This window comes from Alexandromys fortis, unplaced genomic scaffold (genome assembly GCF_014885135.2).
Source record: "Alexandromys fortis isolate MF-2015 unplaced genomic scaffold, M_Fortis_MF-2015_v1.1 scaffold_1, whole genome shotgun sequence".
NCBI classification, from domain to species: Eukaryota; Metazoa; Chordata; class Mammalia; order Rodentia; family Cricetidae; genus Alexandromys; species Alexandromys fortis.
The window spans coordinates 34845362-34868021 of NW_026067927.1; the positions used below are offsets into that span (position 1 = coordinate 34845362).

The window sequence follows — 22660 nt, forward strand, 5'->3', positions numbered from 1 at the left end:
TTTGAAAACCCGAACGATGAGGGCGGGGGCGAGAGGAGAGGGACGGCGATGCGCACGCGCCTGCGGAGGGGCGCGGGCGCAGGACACGGTCCGTCCTGCATCTGCCCCTCGTGGGTCCTCAGCTTCCACCATTTGAGTGGAATGAGAATCTCTCCGGTTTCTCCTGTCATATGCAGAGAAGCGAATGTCATCGTGAGTACGTCGGTAGGTAACAGCTTCCCAAACCAGGGCACGAAGCACATCGTCTGGCCCTAAGTTCTGGAGTGACGGAACCGGGCTCCTCTCCCGTCACTGCTAAGTGTGGACAACTCGGGGACCCTGAGACAGCGTTGCGGAGGGGTCAGAGCTAATGCCTATGTAGTGCCCAGAAAGCAAGCAGCCGTCTCTCATTAGAGCCGTTGCAACCAGACAGCCCGCCCCTGGGAGGCCCTTCTAGAACAAGACTGCTATGCTTGCGGTGAAGGTTCCTGGAGCAGTACCACCAGGGGTGGCCACACCTTTGAGTCAGGAAGGAGTCAGGAAGGGTGGGGCATTCTGAGAGTCCGCTAGAACAGAGAGGGAGACTATGAAATGGTCTAGGGAAACACAGGCCCCTTCCAAAGAGGCGCTCTTAAAAGTCTGCCAGAGAAATCAACTGTTAGCTAAGAATTGCCGTGCTGTGTAAGAGTTTGTACTCTGAAAGAAAACCATTTTAGCTATGGAAATAGACACACCTTGAAGGGCTTCCCGGACATGGGACAGGTGGATGGCCCCTAAGACTCCCATCAGCAATCAACGTTGTAAAGCTTAAGGATGAATTCCTTCCGGAAGAGAGTGAGGAGGCTATTAACACAGGGTCTCGTGTCCAACAACCTAGCTTCAAACTCGCTGTGTAGCCAGAGATGATGACCTGCTGATACTCCCTCCCGAACACTGGGGTTACAGACGAGCACCATATAGCCAACCCCTTTCTTTCTAATTCCATTTGTCTACAGCACACACACAGTGCAGGCACAAACCTCATCGCACATCTGGTGCTCAGGTGGTCTGAGCAGAATGGACACGGAACGGCTCCCCCAGAGAAGTTCCAGCAGAGGGAAGAAAGGCAGGCACTGAATAGGAACTAAGCGGCCACTTCATCCTGGGAGCTGTGGGGAACAGCATGGCCGAACGGTGGTGGAGGTCAGCCTGGCCTGAGGCCTCCCATGGGTGTGGGTCAGGGCCACCAACCAGCACCAGGTAGGTAAAACACTTCAAGGGCAAGGTGCTGGGAGGCCCCCATAAGAAAATGCTCCAGCAAGTACTCTGCAGGCCATGAACCGACAGAATTCTCAGTATTGTGATCGTCAGCAGAAAGAGCCTCTGTCCCTCTATCCCCTGGGTCCTGTGCTACCCAGGGGCATCCATGGCCCTGTCAGCCACAGGAAGTAGGGAGGGCTTACCTTGTTGCAGTTTGTCGTCAGGTTCGAGAGTCCAGGATGGACTTGTGCCTTGGGTGAGATAGAAGACAGGGATTCCCAAGGAAGGCTGCCTTCCATCTCATCCTACAGAGAGTTGAGGGGATGGTCCTGCTGCTCCACCCCAGGACCCCCGCACTGTCCTCTCTGCGGGTGGGGGAGCTGGCGATCAGGGTGTGGGAACCTGGCTGAGTGGCTGAACTCCCTCCCAGCCATCCCTTACTGTGGAATAGCCTTCCTTAGCCTAAGCAATGCCCTGCTGAAGCCTGTGGTGGGTCCAAGAGCTGACGGTGCCCCTGCTGCTGCCGCCTCGGCAGATCCTGCCCTTGCCTCCCTGCTCTATCAGCTGTGCTCAGATGCCTGGTCCTCCAGGAAGGGTCCAGGCCTCTCTCCTTCCATGCATCCTCTAAAAACACCAGCATCCCTTGGGTCAGCTCTTCTACCAGAGAAGAATAGTGCTGAGAAAAGCAAGCAGCCATGCTGGTGGGACAGTAGCACCCAGCTAGAGTCCACTGGGAATGTCACCCCAGGCTATCAGGGTGGCACAGCGCAATGACACTTGATGTGGCTTCTCACCTCTTTCAAGTGGACTTTTTTTTTTTTTTATCTGAGACAGGGTTTCTCTGTAGCTTTGGAGCCTGTCCCGGAACTTGCACTATAGACCAGGCTGGCCTTGAACTCTCGGAGATTCGCCTGCCTCTGCCTCCCAAGTGCGAGTGCTGGGACTAAAGGTGTGTGGCATTTTGCTAGAATGCATGTGTGCCTGGTGCCTTGGCGGCCAGAAGAGTCGGAGTTCCTGGAACTAGAGATACAGATGGTTGTAAACCACTATGTGGGTGCTGGGAATCTAACCTAGATCAGATTCTGGAAGAGCACCCAGTGCCCTTAACTGCTGCTCCATCTCTCCAGCCCCCCTCAAGTGACCTTTAGGTGATTCCTTTAGGAAATATGTATCTTTGGATTATCACAGTCTACCTTGGATTAATATGGCTCAATATGCATGTGTGCATCCTTCCGTTGGCTTCCTACCAGCCTTCTCCCAGCACTGTTACATCTTATTTCTACACGTCACACTTCCTAAGTCACACTGTAACACTGACTCTGTGTACACGCAAGTGCATGTGCTGGGGATTGAACCTGGCACCTCACATGTTCTTAGATGTGAGCTGACACAATGAGCCAAACCAATAGCTTGAAATATCAAGAGTAACTGGGGTGCTAGCGCACGCCTTTAATCCCAGCACTTGGGAGGCAGAGGCAGGCTGGTCTCTGAGTTCAAGGCCAGCCTGGTCTACAGAGCAAAGTCCAGGACAGCCAGAGAACAGAGGAACCTTGTCTCAAAAAACCAAAATGAATGAATGAATGAAAAGCAAGAATAACCAGTGTTTCCTGCTGGGGGTGGAACTTCATTTAGAGCATTTGTCTAGCATGTGTGAGGCCAGGAGTTCCATCTGCAACACTGCAAAAACAACAGCATCTTTCCTGTCTCATCCCACATTTCCCATCTCCAGCACCTTAGCCCCTCCTGCCTGACGTCACTGCCCCCAGCCTGGGATGCTCTCCCCGGCATTTAGTGCCTCCATCAGATTGGCCTGTGACAAAGGCTGCAAAGCATTTTCTTGATTGCTAATTGCTGTGAGAGGGTCCAGCCCGCTGCGGGCGGTACCATCCCTTAGCAGGGGTGCCTGGGCTGTGTAAGAAAGACAGCTGAGCAAGCCATGGAGAGCAAGCCAGTAAGCCATGTTCCTCCATGGTTCTGCCCTGTCTTCCCTCAGTTGTGACTGTAACCAATGAGGTGACCGCAACCCCCTTCACCTTCCAAGTTGCTGTTGGTCAGAGCGTTTATCACTGCAACAGGAACGCAAACTGGGTCGTTGCTATACTGTACTGTTTAGGGGGAAATAGGAAGGAAAAGTCCATGTGCCCGTGCAGATGCAGCCTCGGTAGGCCTAACTATCTACAGCACCATCGGCAGTATGTCGGATGCAGAGATGCGGAATCCAGAGATAGGGATGGAGAACCAGAACAGAGGTTGTCTTAGCCCTGCAGATTTTTAGATGTATTTGTTTTATGTGTGAGAGTGTTTTGCCTGCATGTATGTATGCATGTGTACCGTGTGTGTCTGGTGCCTGCAGAGGTCAGAAGAGGGGGTCTTACCTCCTGGGCCTGGAGTTACACGTAGTCGTGAACCACCACGTGGGTGCTGGGAACTGAACCCAGGCCCTTCTCTCCAGTCCCCAGATCATTCCCCTGCTCCATGCTCACCATCGTCCCCTAGCTCCTTCATGAAATTTCTTCTCTAACCATTAATCAAGTCCAAGTGTTTCCCCCCCCCAAAAAAAAAACATGCTGCAGTCCTACCTCAGAACAGCAGCTGTTGCTGTCTTTGGAAATGGGGCCGGTGCAAAATTAAAGCAATTATTGTAGCTTGGTTGGATATGATTGGTGTCTTCATCGAAACAGGAAGTCTGGAGACAAACACTTATGCAGGAAAATGGATACGTGACCGTGGGGTCAGAGGCTGCATCAGTGAGTCTGCAAGCCAAGGGACTGCTAAGACTGGAGAATCAGCAGAAGCTAGAAGGGAAAGTCACGTTCTAGGTAAAGGGCAGGGTGTGGCCCAGCCTCCCCGGGGGACAGCGACGTGGGGGCTCTTTGGGCACACCAAGCTTACCGTGCTTGGCTACTGCAATTCGCAACAAATGCAGAATTCCTAACATTCATTTCCCCCGGTTTTCCCATTAGGCTGTGGGTTTGATAGTGAAACAGTTTTTTCCTTGTTTTAAAAGTGTGTGTGTGTGTGTGTGTGTGTGTGTACATACAGGCATGGGGGGGTGCCACAGCTACGTCTGGAATTCAAAGGACAACTTTTGGGGTAATATCCCTCCTCCCTCATAGGATCTGTATGAACGAGAATCGGGGGACACAGGTAGAAAAGGAAAGTGAAAATGGGCCTCCTACTCAGGAGGCAGAGACAGGCAAATCTCTGTGAGTTCGAGGCCAGCCTGGCTGGTCTACAGAGTGAGTGCCAGGACAGGCTCCAAAGCTCTAAACCCTACCCCCCCCAAAAAGAAAAAGAAAATGGGCCTCCTGAGGCATTGACTTCTTGTTCAGGAACACATTGCTAAGGAGAGGCATCAAGAAGGCATGGGCGGGTCTCTAAAGAGGACCAACAGCAGAAAGGGGAGAGCCAGGAGCCCTTCACACGCCTGTCATTACAAACAGGTAAAGTGGCTTTCACGGCTCAGTCTCCAGCTGTTTGTGCCTGCCCGGGGAGGAGCTCAGTGACCTCACCCGAGATGACCAGCAGCACCCAGTTACATTTCTGGAGGTCTCTCATGTGAAACCTGAGAAGACCTCAACTCGAGGTCATATCTCGGACTACAGATGGTGCGAAGGGACTTGGAAGTGGCCTTGACCCATCCAGCACACCGAAGGCTCCTTCTGAGCAAGGGGACCTTCCATATTTCCACCACAGAACCCGCAGTCAGCCCTTGGCTCCACAGGGAGTAAGCACTGGGCCTAGGAGAACCGGGTGCCCCGATGCCTTCTGGCAGGAGGGAGTTCTCCAGGATCAGGGCAGGCTGAGGCCACTAGTCCTAAGCTAGAGATGGGGCAAATTGGACCCCATAAGACGATCATCTTCCTGGGGAGGAAGCATGACAGAGGGCAGAGTCTCCACTATAGACCTGGAAAAGGTCAGTGGGGAAGGTCGTTCTGCTCTATAGTTCCCTTGCCCCACTGCCAGCTCTAAGGCCCTAAGTACAGGTTGAGCTAATTAGCCTAAGTGAATAGCCAAGTATGGGCACCTGGGTGTGGGCTGTGTGGGAAGGGGAGGCTTACTCAGCTTACTTAGCATTTTCTTGAGCCGCTCTAGACTGTAGGCGAAGCCTGAAGCAGTCTGGCGGTTTTCTGGTGCAGAGGGAAAAGGGAACTCCTAGCTCACTTTGCCTTTGAGAGAGAAACTCAAGTGGAGCCAGTGTGGCGTCTGAAGGAGAATGACCCCCACAGGCTCATCTAGTTGAATGCTAGGTGGCGGAGAATTAGGAGGCGTGGCCTGGGAGGCGTATCACGGGGGGGGGGGGGGGGGGTTTGAGGTTTTAAAACCCCAGTCTGCTTGTTGGGCTTCATACTTGTGGGTCAAGATGAGAGCTCTTAGCTGCTGCTCCCGGCACCATGCCTGCCTGCTGCACTGCTTCCCGCTATGGCGGTCACGGACTAGATTTCTGAAACTGTAAGCTCCCAGGTGCTGATTAAAGACGCATGCTGTGTGCCACCACGCCTGGCAGTACATTTTCTCGGTGAGTCGCCTTGTCCTTGGTGTCTTTTCACAACAGGAAGGTAAGCAAGACAGGTGGCCTCGGAGAGCTGGGGAAGGGTGTGGTGCCCTGCTGTCTGGAGCAAGTTGGGAACCCATGTGGTCCTTGCTCATCCTTGGCGCTTTCTAGAGTCTCTGTGGGTGACTGGCACAAGGCATTGCCACTGTACGTGACCTTGGCCACTTTATGTGACCTTGGCGGGAGGAGGCCAGAGTGGCAGACAATGGAGCGTCTCCCTTAGCTGGATCGTCGGGCGGATGACCACTCTGACCTTACAAGTGTCCCCTCCACAGACACGTCCTTTTTCCAACACAGGCTCCCCCACATGTCCCTGCTGCGTGTGCAAACGTCTCTGCTGGCCTTGCAAAGGACACTGGGCTCTGGAGGTCCCCAAGCGATGGGGAGAAGGGGAGCAAACTCTTGCCTTTGCTATGGAGCTCAGGGCGGAAGGCTTGCTGAAGCCCAGGGTACTGACTGCAGCAGTTAGGCCCCGAGGAAGTGGGGTCTCTGCTTCTGTGTCAGAGTTTCGTGTATTAACTGGGTTTGTTTGTTTGTTTGTCTTTGGGACAGTATTTCACTATGTAACCCTGACTGGCATGGAACTTAAGAGAAGCCTGCCTTCCTGTGCCTCTCCATGTACTACCAACCATGTTGGCCTAGCTCCTGGACTCTAAAGGAAGTTTCAGTCTCCCAGCCTCATACCTCTGTCACAGCGGTTCTCAATCTTCCTAATGCTGCAACCCTTTAATTCAGTTCCTCGTGTTGTGGAACCTTAAGATTATTTTTATTGCTGCCTCATAACTAATTTTGCTACTGTTATAGATTGTAATGTAAACATCTGTGTTGTCCAGTGGTTTTAGGCGACCCCTGTGGAAGAGTCACTCAGTCCCCAAAGAGGTCGAACCCACAGGTTGAGAATCGCTGCTCCCGCGTGAAGATGGCTAGGAGACCCACATAGTTTGTAGGAGTAGCGCAGGGCCACGTGCTAAACAGGCTTCTGCCAGTAATAGCTACAGGCAAGGGAGAGCCAGCCTGCTTGGGTGGGAGGCTGGAAACACACACACACTCACTCACACACTCGTCTTAACGCCTACTCTTTCTGCCTGGCATCTGCAGCCCCATTTTTCTCTAGTTTCTATGCTATATAGACAGGCTGAGGAAAAAAGCATTCTGGATTATGGGCGCCCATGGTAAATTACCTTCCACGTTCTGTGGATTATGGGCGCCCGTGGTAAATTACCCTCCGTGTTCTGTGGATTATCGACACGTGAGGTAAATTACCTTCCATGTTTTGTGAATTATGGGTGCATGAGATAAATGACCCTCCACGGTCTGGGGATTATGGGTGCATGCAGTAAATTACTCTCCCTGTGCAATTATTATTACTCTTTTTTTTATTAGTTATGAATAGCCAACCTTAGCTTGGCTTGTTTCTTCCCAGCTTTTCTTTTCTTTTTTTTCTTTTTTATTTTTTTTGTAAGATTTATTTATTTATTAAAGATTTCTTTCTCTTCCCCGCCACTGCCTCCTGTTTCCCTCCCCCAGTTATTATTACTCTTGCTTATAGATTATGAATTTGAGGGCAAAGGTCAAAGGGAAGGAACATTTACTCCAAAAGTGGTTTGGTTTGGTTTTTCCAAGACAGGGTTTCTCTGTGTAGCCTTGGCTGTTCTGGAACTCGCTCTTTAGACCAGGTTGACCTCAAACTCATAGTGGTCCACTGGCCTCTGTCTCCAGAGTGCTGGGATTAAAGGCGTGGAAGGTGTCCAGTACATCTTTTTTTTTTAAGTTTTATTATTTTATGGAAATGGTGTTTTGCCTGCATGGATGTCCCTCTACCATGTGCATACCTGGTGCCCAAGGAGGTCCGAGAGGGTGTTGGGTGCCCTAAAACTGGAGTTAGGTGTTGTGGGCTACTATGGAAGTGCTGGGACCCAACTCAGGTCTTTTGGAAGAGCAGTCTGTACTGTTAGCTGCTGAGCCATCTCTCCACCCCACCCCACCCCCACCCCTATGTCATCTTCTGTCTTCAGTTGGGTGGATAAACACAAAGGCTCCCCTAGACTGTGTCCTTAACCCTTGAGATCGCTTGGATCTTTTTTTCTGCACATGGGCCTGGCTTAACCAGATTAAAAAAGTGGCCTCTAGTGGGAAAGGCTGTGTAGCTTCTTAATAGCGACAGGGTAGACACTCCACATCCACACTTGGGAGCCGATACTCCTGTGGGCTGAGGACTGGGTGGAACGGTTTCCTGCTTGGTGAGGCTTGGTAGGCTGCTACAGGTTCCTGAGGTTCCTGAGTGCGCCACAATGTCTGCCAGGTGCTATGAATAAACCACGCACTTTCAGAGCAGCTCCCAGACGCAGCAGGGGCAGGGTTGGCTGTGGGAGAAGCTGTTCACTTCTTTAAGAGGGGAGAGCCAAAAAAGGCTCAAGAGCCAGGGCCCTGGCACCAAACTGTCCCCAATGTTGCTTCACCACCTCAAACACTTTTAATGTGCCCCTGGCCTTGCTATCCTTGGCAGAGAGTGCTACAGATGGGACAAACTGGTTCCAAGATTCCTCCACTGTTACCACTTGGCCTTCTCCAAGACTGGGCAAACTCAGACCCTTAGAATCTTTTTGTTTTTGGAGACAGAGTAATTTTTAGAATTTTTTTGTTGTTTTTTTGAGACAGGGTTTCTCTGTAGCTTTGGTGCCTGTCCTGGAACTAGCTCTTGTAGACCAGGCTGGCCTTGAACTCCCAGAGATCTGCCTGCCTCTGCCTCCCGAGTGCTGGGATTAACGGCGTGTGCCACCACTGCCCGGCTTTTTTTTTGTTTTTGTTTAGAATCTTAAACAATAAAAAAAAAACCAGTTTTCTTTTGTCTGGGGACCCAGCCCCAGTTTGCCCTGGGTGTTTCCCTTGCAGGAGACGGTGAGGGAATTCAGACCCACCTATGTTCACAACCTTGTCTAGAGGAGCCTGAAGGAAAAACAGGGAATTGAGTTTTCCAGATCGCTTCCATTTGTGTACACACACAAACAGGATTGTGGGTCCTGGCTTCCCACATTTTAGGCGGAGAGAGTCTCCAGTGAGCTGGGGTAAAGGCAGCTGTTTCTGTGGGCCTGATCCTCCGTGATGATGGCTGTTCTCTGCGTGTCATCGTGAGGTTTGGAGACTCTCAAAAGACGAGTTTCAGTCCCCATTCCCAATGCGTGATGAGACTCATCCAGACACATCCCTGCGCTTTGTGTCCAGCCCTCTGTCAAGAGCGAGTCTGTCTGGTGTAAAACCCTGGCTTCAGTTTTGCAGAGGAACGAATGCCTTGTGTGCGTGCACTAAAGCGTCCTGTGCTGTTTGAGGCCTTGAGACGCTGGCTCGGAAGGTGGGATGTGGCTCTCACACTTTAGACCCAAGCATGTTTGTCTCAAAATGTCCTCCAAAGTCCCCTTTCCTGAGCTGGCTCTCGGCTCTGACAGGGAGAAAGGAAAGCAAAACAGCCCAAGAGAATAGGAAATCATTTAGTTCATAGTCTACGCCCAGCACGAAGACCGTTGTGCTTTCTGTAAGGGGTTTACTGGAAACCTACCAAGCCCCTAGTCTAGCGGTGCATACAGGCAGTGCTTATTACGTATGCAGTTGGGGTTCGATTTGTTTTATTAAGGGGCTGTTACACCACACTTCTCAGACAAGCAACACACCAGCTGTGCCAACCTGCAGACAATCATCACAGCTGGGCTTCTTGATCGTTGACTTGATGCTATTTTGTCTCATAAGATGGCTGGGTATCTTTCCAGAATGGAAAGCTGAGGAGCTTAAGCAATGTCTATAAGGTAGGCAAAAGGTCCAACTTTGACTTACGGATGTCAAAACTCTGCTTAAATCAGTGGTCTTGGCCAGGCAATGGTGGCGCAGGCCTTTAATCCCAGCACTCAGGGCGGAGGGTGGGGGTGTGGGGGTGGTAAGGTGGAGCCGGAGAGGCAGAAGAAGCAGGTAGTTGTCTGAGGTCATGGCCAGCTTGGTCTAGAGGTAATTCCAGGACAGGCCCCAAAGCTATGTAGAGAAACCCTGTCTCAGGAAAAATAAAATAAAATAAAACAAAAAAAATCAATGGAGTTTCTGGTCTAGTCTCTAACAACAACAAAGACTGACAACAAAAATGTCTGTCTAATCAAAGTTTAAGTGTTTGGTTCTTTCCCAGACCTTATCTAAATATTACACAGACTGGTGTAACTGCCCTTCCGGGTGTTGAGTAACCATATCTGAAGGTTATGCTGGTGTGGTCAGACAGACTGAAAGAGAAGGGTGTTTTCCTCCTTGCCCTCTAAGATCAGCCAGATCCCAGGGATGTGGGACTTCTCTCAAAGTGTTTTTAGCTGTCAAGGTCATTTGTTCTCTTGTCAGGGAGGCCATGGAGACCCCATTCAGTGAGCTCTAAGGTTCAATTCCCTGCACCCACATGGCAGGTCACAACTGTCTGTAACTCCAGTTCCAGAGGATTGACTCCCTCACAAAGACATGTAGGTCAAACTCCAATGCGCATGCATACACAAACACACACAAACACACCACACACGTGTTTTTTGAGACAGGGTTTCTCTAGCTTTGGAGCCTGTCCTGGAACTAGCTCTTTAGACCAGGCTGGCCTCAAACTCACAGAGATCCGCCTGTCTCTGCCTCCTAAGTGCTGGGATTAAAGGCTTACATGTTCATGACCACTGCCCAACTTATAATATTTTTTTTTTTTTAAAGGACCAACACAAAGAAAGTATTCCCTCAAGATTCCAACTGAAGCCATAGTGTCAAGTAAGGCCTTTGGCTCGTCATCACACAGATGGGACAACTGGTAAAAAGGAAGGGAATCAAAGCCCAAGTGACTCCTGAGAACAAGATCCTCAGTTGGCCTTGACAGTTTTGTTTTTTAAGTGATAAATCTGGCCACTTAGAAGGTCTTAGAAGGTCTTAAATACCTAACAGGTAAGAATACCAAAGGCTAAAAGGATTAGTGTTTCTTTGAGCTGTCTCCAGGATCACACTCCTGGACCTCAGGCTTAAATCCATGAGCTGCTGTGTGGACGGCTGCTTCTGACTAATGATTTGATAACAACACTGCGCAGATGTAGGACCTCACGAGCTTGCCTCAGTTCAACATTGCGGTGCCTGCCTACAGCCAGAAAGGACAGGCCAGCTGTGGTTTCATGGGTAAACTTCTCTCCATCCTTCTCTAGCTGTCTGGAAGGGGCTCCCTGAGTCGTCACTACAGAAGTTACCAACATGCCTGAAAGTAGATCCTGGGCTCATCACTCCAGAAACCAGTGCTGGAGGCCAAAATGACCTTCAGAGACTGGAAGAGGGAGGGGGTCAAACTGACAAGGCTAGACAAATCACAATCAGTCTTAGCCCGACCTCTAGAGGGCTCTTGATAAAAGGCCCAACTATGGCAATGCCAAGTCACACGCCTGGGGGTAATACCGAAGGAGAAAGGTACAAGCCGAGCTCTGAACAGACCCAATGGAGGACCTCAAGAAACAGGCATTTAGGCCCTGGATGCGTAGCATCCCGTCATCTTCCTCACTATCCCACCTGACTGGAGTTTGTTCTGCTGATTGCTGCTGTCTGACTTTTCTGGGAATGGCCACTCTACACTGAACTATATTGTGGTGGCCCCTGCATTCTCTTGCCCTTAGCCCCTCTGCTTCTGCAGATGCCGCCCAGGTGGATACTACCTACTGGAGTTTTTTAAACCACAGCCATGTGAATCAGCCTCAGCACCCCACATCATATGTATCCCCTCTCTTGGACTGATATAGCTAGACTCCACCCCTTCTCAGTAAGAAGCAGCTAGAGAGGTCATCAGGCCATTATTTTATAGTCAAATTTCTTCTCTCCCCATCTCTAGAGGGCATCCAGGAAGGCCCTCATGGCAAGCCTGTGATGGTGGCTTCTTGTTCTTGGAAGACATTGTGAGACAAAATAGCCAGGAAAGTGCTGGGGTAGGTGTCTAAACTGGACCAATAGGGGAAGGAGAGGACTCGGGTGTTCTGTGAAATACCTAAGCCAAAGTCACCCAACCCAAAGGCATAAAGCTGTTGCCTGGACTCTCACTTTCTCCAAAGCCTGGTCTTCGATCTCCCCTGATGTTCAGGGTCCTGTGTCCCGAGCCACCATGAGCTGCAGCTAAGTGACACCTTCTGTGTGGACTCGGGTCATGAGGCTTGTCTAAGAAGAGCCTTTAACCAAACTGTGCTTCTCAGGTGCAGGCCAGGGTGGATGGGGCTAGAGGTGTGGGTTGGGGGCAGAAGCTAGGCTGTTTTCAGCCATAACAGAACTCACAACTCACGCTAGTTTGAACAAATAGAGGTTTTATTTCCTTCTCCCTCACACACATACACACAAACCCCAGCAGTTGACTGTCTAAGGCTTGAGACCCTCCCATCTGACAGGTGTGTGCTCATCCCAGCCTTCAGTCATGGGAGTTTCTGTAGCCTCAGGTAGGAAGATGAGAGGACCTGCAAGCCAATGTCCTCGGCTGTCCTGAGCCACACGGTTCGCATGACCTCCCTTGCTGGAAGGAAGCTGGGAAGAGAAATATCCCAACTGATGAACAGAGAAAGGAACAGTGGGTGTCTGGGCACCAGCCATGGGTGCTGGAGGATGAGTGAGTCAGAAAGGCTCTGCCACAACTGGGTGGAGACAGCAGGGATGATGACGTCAGGACTGCGCACGTCCCGCGTCAACAAAGTGCACATTTTTAAAGGCAGAAGTTAAAAACCTTTAGGAAAGTCATCTTTGGAAAAGAATAAATGCCATGTAACTGCAGACAGACTGTGATCAAATGACGTCATTAACAAAGGAAGAAGCCTTGTGAGTGGGAAGGAGCCTCTGCAAAGCGTCTAGCCAGGACACTGAAGACAAGGATCCCTGAACATCAGCAAGAGGGTCAGAAGTAAAGCATGGGAGGAAGCACACGGCGACCCTTGGCCTGATGTGGAAAAGCACACAGCAAAACTCTCACAGCCGAGCTGAACTCGGCTGCCAGGTGCTAAGGAGTAGGCAGAAGGGAAAAAAACGCAATCCGCTTTGGAAAGCAACGTGGCCCCGGCTAGCAAAACTGGAAATGTATACAAGCTACAGGCCCATACTTCTCGTGATGTGTGCAAACACAGTCCAAGAACATCTGAAGCAGCACTGCATCTAAGAGCAAGACCTGGAAACCACCCAACCGTCCTGGGCAGGGCAAGAGATGTGGCCACACCCACCAGCAGGACAGCCAGGAAGCAGCCTGGGCTCCAAGGCCAGAGGCACTTCAGCAGTACAGAGCTTGAAGAGCTAAGGAATGCATTCAAATACTAAAGTTTTAAAATACAACACAACAAATTTAACAACCATCATCTCTGTGGGGAGGGAGGGGACAGTGGGGCCACATGTGTTAGCAGGTTATTTCCCACATTACACAATAGCTCCAAGGGTATTATATACATTTATGCTTAAATGTCAAATGATGAAGTAACTCAATTTTTAGGAACATATGCCAAAATACTAATTGTGGAATCTTATTCCTATTTGAAAATACAGCTCTGGGTATGAACTTAGAAACAATTTTCATAAATATGCAGGTGGAGAGCCCACCCGGAAGGACCAATACAATGCAGGGATGGATGGAGAGCCCACTGTAAGGACCAGTATGATGCAGAAATGCATGGAGACCCCACCTGGAAGGGCCGGTACGATGCAGGGGTAGATGGAGACCCACCCGGCAGGTAAAACAGACCTACAAGATCACTTTAAGGCTGGTACCAAGTCTGGGATCCATACCTCACAAGATTCCCTAGGCCAGGTATGCAGAGATCAGAGGACAACTTTGGGGTGATGTTCAGGGATGCCATGTGCCTCCCTTGGCATGGAGGTCACAAATTGTCCAGGGAATCCCAGAGACCATCAGCCTTCAGTTTTGAGATGACAGGACTGTATTTGCCACACCAAGAAATTTTCTGTGGATGTTGGGGTTCAAACTCATGCTTGCAAAGCAAGTCTTTTATTGACTGAGTCGTTTCCCCAACTCTGCAGCGGGCTCTTTAGTTGTGCAGGTGGCTCTAAAATGCAGAGGTAAATCTTTTTGATTCTAGCATGCCTAAATAACTCAGAATCTCAGGGAGTGCTAGTTAGAACCATGAACTTGGGTCAGAGTCCAGGCCTCTGAGGTCCTGACATTGGAGACACACACACACACACACACACACTCACTCTGCTTTTCCAGGCCCCACATGCTAAGCGTCAGAGTAAACAGTTAATGCATGGTTGGAAGGATGGTGGTTCCTGCCAGGCTCGTACACCTGTAAAGGAGACACACACACAGCTGGACACTTGGCAGTCGCAGTGAGGTACCCCAGGACACCTAACCACGGCAGTTCCTGACAGGGACAGATGGCTCCCAGTAGTTCAGTGAACAGCTCTAAGTGGCAGGGACAATGCTGGGCTTCGGTCATCACCGCAGTGGAACGGCAGCTTCTGATTGCAGGGTGACAGACCAAACGTTACCTGGCTGTGTGGGAAGGCGATGAGGACCAGAGCGTGACTGGAGACAACACAATTCTACATGATGGGAGATTTGGACGGCCACAGGTCAAAACCTGAGTGGAGAAGACTGGAGTGGGTGCTGCTAATGCCTGCTTCCCCTCAGCCCCAGCTTTGTTCCCCACAGGTAGGTGAAGGGAACACCACTGCCATCCCGTCTTCCAGTCCATGCTCACTGGCTCCTTCCAGATCATCCGAGTCTCCTCAAGGTTTCTATGGCTTTCCCTCACCACCCCAGTGCAGCCTATAGCCTTGGGCTGAGGTCACACCCTGTGTACGCCTGCATTTTGCTTGACCCGAGTCATGTTTCCCCAACTGAGCAATGTGACAACCACCATCCCTTCTCTCTAGGGCTGCTGCAGGCCAGAGAACGGACTGGAAAATGACCAGAAATGACAAAGCCCTTAGGACAGGCATGAGGGTGAGATTGGCTACTTTATTAGGAAATGGTCATACCCTGGGCTGAGGTTTGCCTTTGTAAAAAGCTATAGGGACGCAAGAAGGCCCAGAATCCCAAAGCCCATTCGCTACCACAGGCCTCAGAACAAACCACACCTGGAACCCTAAGGAGCCAACCATGAATACATGGAACCTCTTGTGTTTCACAGTCACCCGCAGGGCCTCGCTGGGCCCCTGTACAGACTCCCCGCACCCAAGAGCATGCCTTGGGATGGGACAAGACCCTCCAGCTGTAGGGATGCTGAGCCCTGAGCCCTGCCCGCTGTCTTCAGCTGGGCCAGAAGCAAAATGTATGAAAATACTTTAATTATTTCTTTGAAACAGTTAAGAAATAAGGTTGGTTGCTTGGTTGTTTTTACAATCCCAGTAGAAAAAAAAGTTCATAAGAGCCCTGGCCCAAGGTCAGGCCCTTCCAGTCAGACTGGCCGCTCAGTAGAAACGTTTGTTCCGTTCCTGGCGCTTCTGAAAGACTACAGCGCCCACCACAGCACACACAATGATGCCCAGGAGAGCACACAGCAACAGCAGGAACACTCTCCACCCCGTCAGGGGACCACTTCGGAAATTTCCAGTGGGGTCGTCCACATTGTCTGTGGGAAAGAGGGAGGTTAATGTACGATGCACGAAGGGGCTGCCCATAACTCGTCCCATGAAACTGGACTGAGGAGCTTCCAGCAGAGCCGCACAGCCTTAGGGAGCCAGTCCAACCCAAGACCTGTGTCCTGTATTTACACTGGCAAGGTGGCAGAGTTCTGATGAAATCTACTCGGCAGAACTCTGAGGAGGTAGAGCTTGGAAGGCCACAGGACTCCCCCACAAGCCGTTTAGCCTTGTGGCTACTATGGGTTCCCGCGGCCTACCACTGCCCAGTCACTCCACTAAAGGACAGAACAGAGCTAGGCACGGAGTGGAAGCTTTGGAGAAGTCATCCATCAGGTTAATGTCCCTATCTTGCTTGCCTCCTGGGTGGCAAAGCAGATGGCATCTCTGGGAGCAACAACCAGAACAGATTAAACGGTGCTGTGTGGCAGGACTGACTGAGCTCTAAAACACTAAGACCAATCAGAATTAAGATGGGCCAAGGATGGCTCCGGAGTTGAGAGTACTTATGGCGTTCTGCTCTTCCACAGAGCAGAGTTTAATTCCCAGAGCCCATGCTGAGTGGGTCACAGATGCCTGTAGCTCCAGCTCCAGGGGACCTGACTCCAGCCTCGCGGGCACCCACACTCACATGCAGGTATGTGAGACGTCAACCCCAGGCCCAGTGCTTACTCTAATTCCTATACCCAGGGCAGAGCAGGAAACTCAGACTAACGTCACCATCACCCTCAACCACATAAGCTCCATTCAAGGCCAGCCTGGGCTTCACAAGGTAGAATCTTATTTTTATAATATACATCTTTTTTTAAAAGATTTATTTATTATGTATTCAGTATTCTCAGTACTCTGCCTGCAGGCCAGAAGAGGGCACCAGACCTCATTACAGATGGTTGTGAGCCACCATGTGGTTGCTGGGAATTGAACTTAGGACCTTTGGAAGAGCAGTCAATGCTCTTAACCACTGAGCCATCTCTCCAGCCCTATTTTTAAAGTGAGATTCATATCACAAAACAGAAGAACATGGGCCTGGGCAGAAACGAGCCTCTTTAGGTCTAATTTTCAGTAGACCCATGGCAGGCAGTCTATGGCTTTTAGGGGATAGGAGAAAAGAAGCTTCTTTACCCGGAACACTCACTGTGAGGCCAGGTTTATAGACAAGCTGACCATCGTGCCTCTTTCTGGCTGAGCAAACCTAAGTGTCAGCTCCTAAGTGGCTCAGTCACGAGGGACAAGGTGTGCGAGGAGTGCTGGGCACGCTGGGCACGCTACACACATGGACAGCCAAATGGCCTTAGTTAACACAGGAAGAAGTGGATGCTAGGTGCTCACACGCGTGCTGACGAGGTACTGCAGCCTCTGCAGAGATACACAGCGAGTCAGCACTCAATATTTTACTCATGACCTCACTGAAGTGGATCTGACCCAAGCTCCTGCCTCTAGTCACAGAGGAAAGAGCCCAGAACACAGCCACAGCAGGACAGGACCACAGAGTTCTGGAAGCCGGGAGGGCAGGGCTGTAGACGCACATACCTTTAGGGGACTTGAGGAAGCTGACCCCGGGTTCAATCTTGGTCCAGTCGATACTTTCCTCCTCAGGCGTCCGCTCCACCATGAGCTGGAAAAGCTTGATGGAGATGATGTCATGATTGTCTACGGCAGAGAGTGAGCACCTCAAGATGTGGCCACTGCCCCACCCAAAGAAGAGCTGCCTCAGCCAGAGAAGGGCCAAGTCCCCAGGAAAAACAGCTTTCTTCCCAGACAGGCAGCACTTCAGGGACTGAAATGAGTCGAGAGGGGGACTGGGGTGCATGCAGCTCAATCCCGAGCATGTGTGAAGGCCCGGGGTCAAGCCCCAGCATCCCGAGCATTGGGGTCAAGCCCCAGCTTGGGGAAGTTGAAGAGAGAATGGAAAGAGAGGACGAGCTCAGATGTTCAGAGGGATCTGGGTCTAAACTTAAAGACTTAGTTTCTTCACAGAATGGAAGCGGTGATGTCCATACTGAGCCATCACAACAGCCAGCACTGAGAATGCCCACGGAGCGTGAGAGACAATACTGAGCAGAGGATATGAACTAAAAACAGAAACCAGATAAGGGCCAGCGTGATCATTCTAAGGCTGCCTGAGAAGTCTGATACTTCCAAGAATAGGAAGCAGGAGGTCCTGTCAGAGACCCACGTGCAGGCCACAGATAAACAACAGGCAGTCAGCAACTCAGCCTGAGACCTGAGAAGGGTGTGGTCCAAACACTACTACACAAAAGATTTCCTAACTTTCAGAGGGGAGGCTCCCAGCCAGCCAACTCCACAGGTGAACTCGGTGAATTGGTTCATCTAAAGCAAGGCTGTTTAATAAAGGCTGGGGTGGGAGTGACCTGGAGTGCAGAGAAGAAAGAAGCTATACAAAAAGCAGCTGGAGCCAGGTCAGGCTGGCCCCTTGAAGCCAAGGGCTGAGCCTTGAGAACCAGCTTTCAAGTCAGATGCTAGCTGCCTCCTGGGTTCTGCCATTTCTTACCATCTTGAAGGACTGAGGAAGTTAACATGTAAGCAAGACACCGAGGTGATCAGGTCCCATGCAGAAAGGACAGGACAGCTGGAGCTCACCCTCAGCACAAGGAGAAGCCACGTCAGCGAGGAGCTAAGGGGAGGGGGCTGCCCTATCAAATGGGATGGTAAGTCACATTACAGTTGGAGCACAGGAACCAGGGACAGACTGTCAGGGGGCCTTGCATGAAAGGAGGGTACCACGTGTCACTGAGGGATGGTGGCTTGAATGCAGTGAGGAGAAAAAAGGGGAGTGGGATTTGCCAAGGTGTAAGTGGTATGAGAAGGTCCAGGATGACACCAGGTTATTTTATCCCATGCAGCTCGACAGGGTGCCATCATTACACCTGATGGGCAGCTGAGCAGAGACAGTCCTGTGTTCTACAGAGCTGGAGCTAGACTTCCATAACACTATGATGCTCAGATCCAAAGCGGCCATCACCTAGAGATAAATGAAGAGGCCAGCTGTGCTCTGGGCCTGAGCCTTGCATACCAGCATTTACAACTGATGGTAAAATGAGGAAGACTTAAGGAAAGCAAAGGAAGGAAGGTGATTAACTGCTGAGGACAGATCCCCTCACACACTCACCAGACAGGTCACCAGTGCCAGCAGAGGCTCCAAAGTAGTAACCAGTGGGCAGGCGCACTCCAGTGATATCGATGCAATTCTTCCACTCATTCTTGTCTTCCAAGTCAGTCATCACCTGTGACAGCCGAGGGTCAAGCACAAACTCAGGCTCCTGGAGCCTCTCTGTGGAAGCAGCACAGGCCCAGCGGCCTCCCCATCATGTCTACCCACCGTGAGGCGACCCCGGGAATAGCGGACAGCCAGGAAGGTGTCATGGTCCCGGTTGCGGAAGTCAGCTGTGCAGCCTGCCAACTCAGTCCAGCGCCCATCTTTGCTATGATCGTATGACAGAGAGCCATTGTTCACCATCACCGAGATGTACGGGAACACACGCTGGAACCAAGACACTGATCACTCCATGCCCAGCCGCCCTGTGGGCACACAGCATCCCACCCACTCTGTTCCTCAGGCGAGCAGAGTCCTACCTCAGTGGTTTCATCATTGGGATATGTGTCCAGGAAGATGGCTAACCCATGGAAGTTGTCTCTGCTCCCAAATACAGGGCCTGGAATGAGGAGATCCTTTCAGAACAGGGTCAGTGTGAAGATGCTGGACAGTGCAAAGGCAGTGTGTGCAGAAGCAAGAGAGCCCAACCACTGGTACCTTGCCCAGGAGGGAAGGAACCTTCAAGGACAAAGTGGGTGGGGCCCAGGCCTCTCTCAGTACAATGAAGACTAAAGACTGAAGCCCAGCAGCACTTGGGAGGCTGAAGCTAGAGGACTGCCATGGGTTCAAGGACAGCTTTGGCTACAGAGTACCAGGTCAGCCAGGGCTATCTGAACAACAAAAGTAGAGGCCTTTACTCTCAGGGGCAGCCACCAAGGCAAGTGTTAGGATACCTGATCTAAGTAAGACACATGGGTAGAGCTACAGGAAGAACCTTCTTAAGCTACAAGCAGCAAATTTTCTGTAAGAACCCCAGAGGAGGCATTTTGTATTTGCCCGCTGCAGTCTTTGCAGCTTTTGTGTCCCAGAATGGGCCCCCTGAGACTGGCTCAGCAGGTGAAGGCCCTGCTGAGCAAGCTTGAGTTCCATCCCAAGAAAAACACAAAGGTGGAAGGACAGAACATGCCTCACAAAGCTGTCCTCTGATCTCCACAGGTGTTGTGACATGCACGCATGCACGCACACACACACGCACATAGAAATATTTTTAAAATATGGCAGAGTGGCTAGGTGTGGTGGTGTTTGCCTGTAGCCCTAATTGAGAGACAGGCAGAGGAATATTTTTATGGCTAGGTGGTAGCCTGGGCTACATATTGAAAGTCTCTAAAAACCTAAAAACAGTGAGTAGGCAGGATGGCCAAAAGCATGTCGGAAGGGCTAGGGTGGCCCTGCACTACAAAACCACCTGGCCCTCCTCGAGGTCCCTGAGAGCAAGCATAGCCTCCAACAGAACATGCAGAGTGGCCACAAGCCAGCTACTTGCCATGCCCATCCCCACTGCCCTGGTGGGCTAGCAGCTATGCTCATGCCTACCTCACTCTTTGAGGCCCAGCAGGGTTCACCCGAGTGTGCACCTACCCACCTGGTACAAGGCGGTCCCGGGTGTACCACAAGGCGATGCCATCTCCATGGAGATTCTTCTTCCCGGTGCCATGGACTTTGAAGTGAACATGCATTTCCCAGTCCTTGAGGAAACATGGCTGGAAAGGGAACAGAAAGGCCCCTTAGAGTCACCCAGGCTTTGGAGCAAGCTGAAGGAGAACCTGGCATACTTACTTCCCACCCCACCAAAGCTAGGCATTCACTTCTGGGTACAGGGATTAGACAACAGTACCTCAGTGCTACTGGGCCCGAAATGAGGCAAGGAAGCCAATGGTACGTACGAGGCTCAGCCCTGCCAATCGGGCCTTTAAGCACTCTCTTCAGGGTAGAACCCCAACCCTCCCCCATAAATGCTGTCCTGGGACCTCTGAGGATTATCAGCCCCATTTAAGTCACAGAGCCCAGCCTTGGCAGGCAGATCTGTGAGTCTGAGGTCAGCCTGGTCTACAGAGCTAGTTCCAGAACAGGTTCCAAAGCTACAGAGAGAAACCCTGTCTCAACATCCGTCCCCCCACCCCCAAAACATTACATTTTTTTTTATCTGTCCATAGAGGATAAAAAAGTGGTCTTAATTCACAATCAAGTCTGATTAAAACTGGCTAGTTCTTATATTCCCCATAGCCTCTAGGCATTTAATGTAAATTAAAACTATCCTTTTCTATAGTCCGTGGCTTCTAAAATGGGTGGACCATTGCTAGCCAGACTCACATCCAAGTCTGAAAGCAAAGTTCAATTCCTGGCTGGAAAGCTCATGCAAACCTAGCCCTGACTGACTGAGCTAGCAGCGCTGAGGCAGGTCTGTTCAGGTGCTCCCAGGGGTGGAGGACGCCGAGTGCAGCGCCAGAGCAACCTGTATGGAGGGAAACCTCCTGGACCTTGCTCACCACCGGAGGCTCCTTGGGGAGAACTATATCAGCACACTTAACACACAGGAGAGTGAACAGTGACTAAGGACTCATCAGAAGCGGAGGCACGGTAGCAAACACGCCTATAACCCAGCACTCAGGAAATATTCCATTTTAGGCTAGTCTGAGCTATGTCTGCCATGTCACAAAGTGGCTCATTTAGGAAATAAACTGAAACAAGACAGCGATCTATCAGAATGGCAGCGAACAAGAAGTCACTAACAGCCAGCGCAGGTGAAGACCAACTCTCAACCAGTGGTGGGGTTTCATGCTGACCCTCTTTTTGGTTTTTCTTTTTTTTCTGCTTTCCTTTCTTGGGGAGGGGGTGGTTTCAAGACAGGGTTTCCCTGTGTAACAGTCCTAGCTGTCCTGGAACTAGCTCTAGTATACCAGGCTGGCCTTGAACTCAGAGATCCACCTGCCTCTGCCTCCCCAGTGCTGGGATTAAAGGCTATGCCACCACCACCAGGCCTGGTGTTTCTTTTTAATGATCTTTCTTCCTGTCCATTGTGTGTGTTCAAGAGTTTTGGATTCCCTAAAACTGGAGTTACAGACAGCTATGAGCCACTGTGGGGAACTGAACAGGGGTTCTCTAGAAGAGCAGTCAGTGCTCTTGACCGTCGAGCCACTTCTCTCTCTAGTGCTCCCCTACCTTTTGTTTTGTTTTTTTGAGACAAGGTGTCTCTGTGTAGCTCTGAATGTCCTGGAACTCTCTCTGTAGACCAGGCTGGCTTTGAACTCAGATATTCCCTGGCCTCTGAGTGCTGGGATTAAAGGTGTGCATCACTTCGCCCAATCCGCCCCCTTTTTTTCATACTTTTTTTTACTTTAGTGTATGTGTGTTTGAGACAGGGTCTTGTTCAGTATCCATTGCTGGTCTCAACCTCAACAATCCTCCTGCCACAGCCTCCGAAGTGCTGGGATTTCAGACATGTGCTACCACACCCCACTCAATCTGAGGCAGCTATTTAACATCGTCAGTCTTAGTACAGATACTGGGAGAAGAAAAATAGATGAACTGGCAGCTGAGATCCAGTGTTCTGGCGAGGAGGAGGGACCTTCAGTCTGACCCTAAGTAACTGTTAATGTCAACCTGAGACAATATCCCCAGCAGACTGGCCTGTAGCAGGCTTGTGTTATTTTCTTGATTGATGATTTATGGGGGAGAGCCCAGCTCATGGCAGACGCCGCCTCTGGACAGGTGCTCCTGGGTACTATAAAAAAGGCAGCATGAGCAAGCCATGGATAGTAACCTGGTAAGCAGCACCCTCCATGGCCTCTGTATCAGATCTTGCCTGTAGGTTCCTGCCCTGGCCTCCCTCAGGGCCGAATTTACAAGCTGTCTGGTGAAATAAAGCCTTTCCTCCCCAAGTAGCTTCAGATGGTGTTCATCGCACTGATGTTAACTCTAAGACAGCAACCTCCTCCACTTCTACCTCAGCCTGAGCTAAGGCTGCTGTAAGCCCACCCAGGCTGGCTGAAAGGAGATGGCTGCCAGACCCAGCACAAGCAGCCTCTGCCATTCTCACAATCCCATCCACGTAGGCTATATAATAACCCCAGGGCCACCATAGCTGACAGTAGCCATGGCAACTTCGAAAAGGAACCACAAAAAGAGCGCAAAGGGGTGTGTACTTGACTCCCCACAACACAACTAGCTGTTCCCTA

The 22660-nt window shown here is 50.9% G+C and overlaps 1 protein-coding gene and 1 long non-coding RNA gene across 2 annotated transcripts in view; one reads left to right on the forward strand and one right to left on the reverse strand.

The window, feature by feature from the left end:
* Positions 1-88: 88 nt before the first annotated feature.
* Positions 89-15045, forward strand: LOC126502796 (uncharacterized). The gene is made up of 4 exons (XR_007592058.1): positions 89-204; positions 975-1218; positions 10490-10714; positions 13354-15045. It is a non-coding gene; the product is annotated as an uncharacterized lncRNA (long non-coding RNA).
* Positions 14728-22660, reverse strand: part of Lman2 (lectin, mannose binding 2) — a 19538-nt gene continuing 11605 nt past the window's right edge. Inside the window, exons 3-8 of the mRNA XM_050144071.1 lie at positions 20068-20185; positions 18965-19044; positions 18711-18872; positions 18501-18615; positions 16901-17020; positions 14728-15360 (exon numbers count right to left, since the gene is read on the reverse strand). Coding sequence (XP_050000028.1) covers positions 15200-15360; positions 16901-17020; positions 18501-18615; positions 18711-18872; positions 18965-19044; positions 20068-20185 — 756 coding nt within the window. The 3' untranslated portion in view covers positions 14728-15199. The remainder of the gene's footprint in view (positions 15361-16900; positions 17021-18500; positions 18616-18710; positions 18873-18964; positions 19045-20067; positions 20186-22660) is intronic.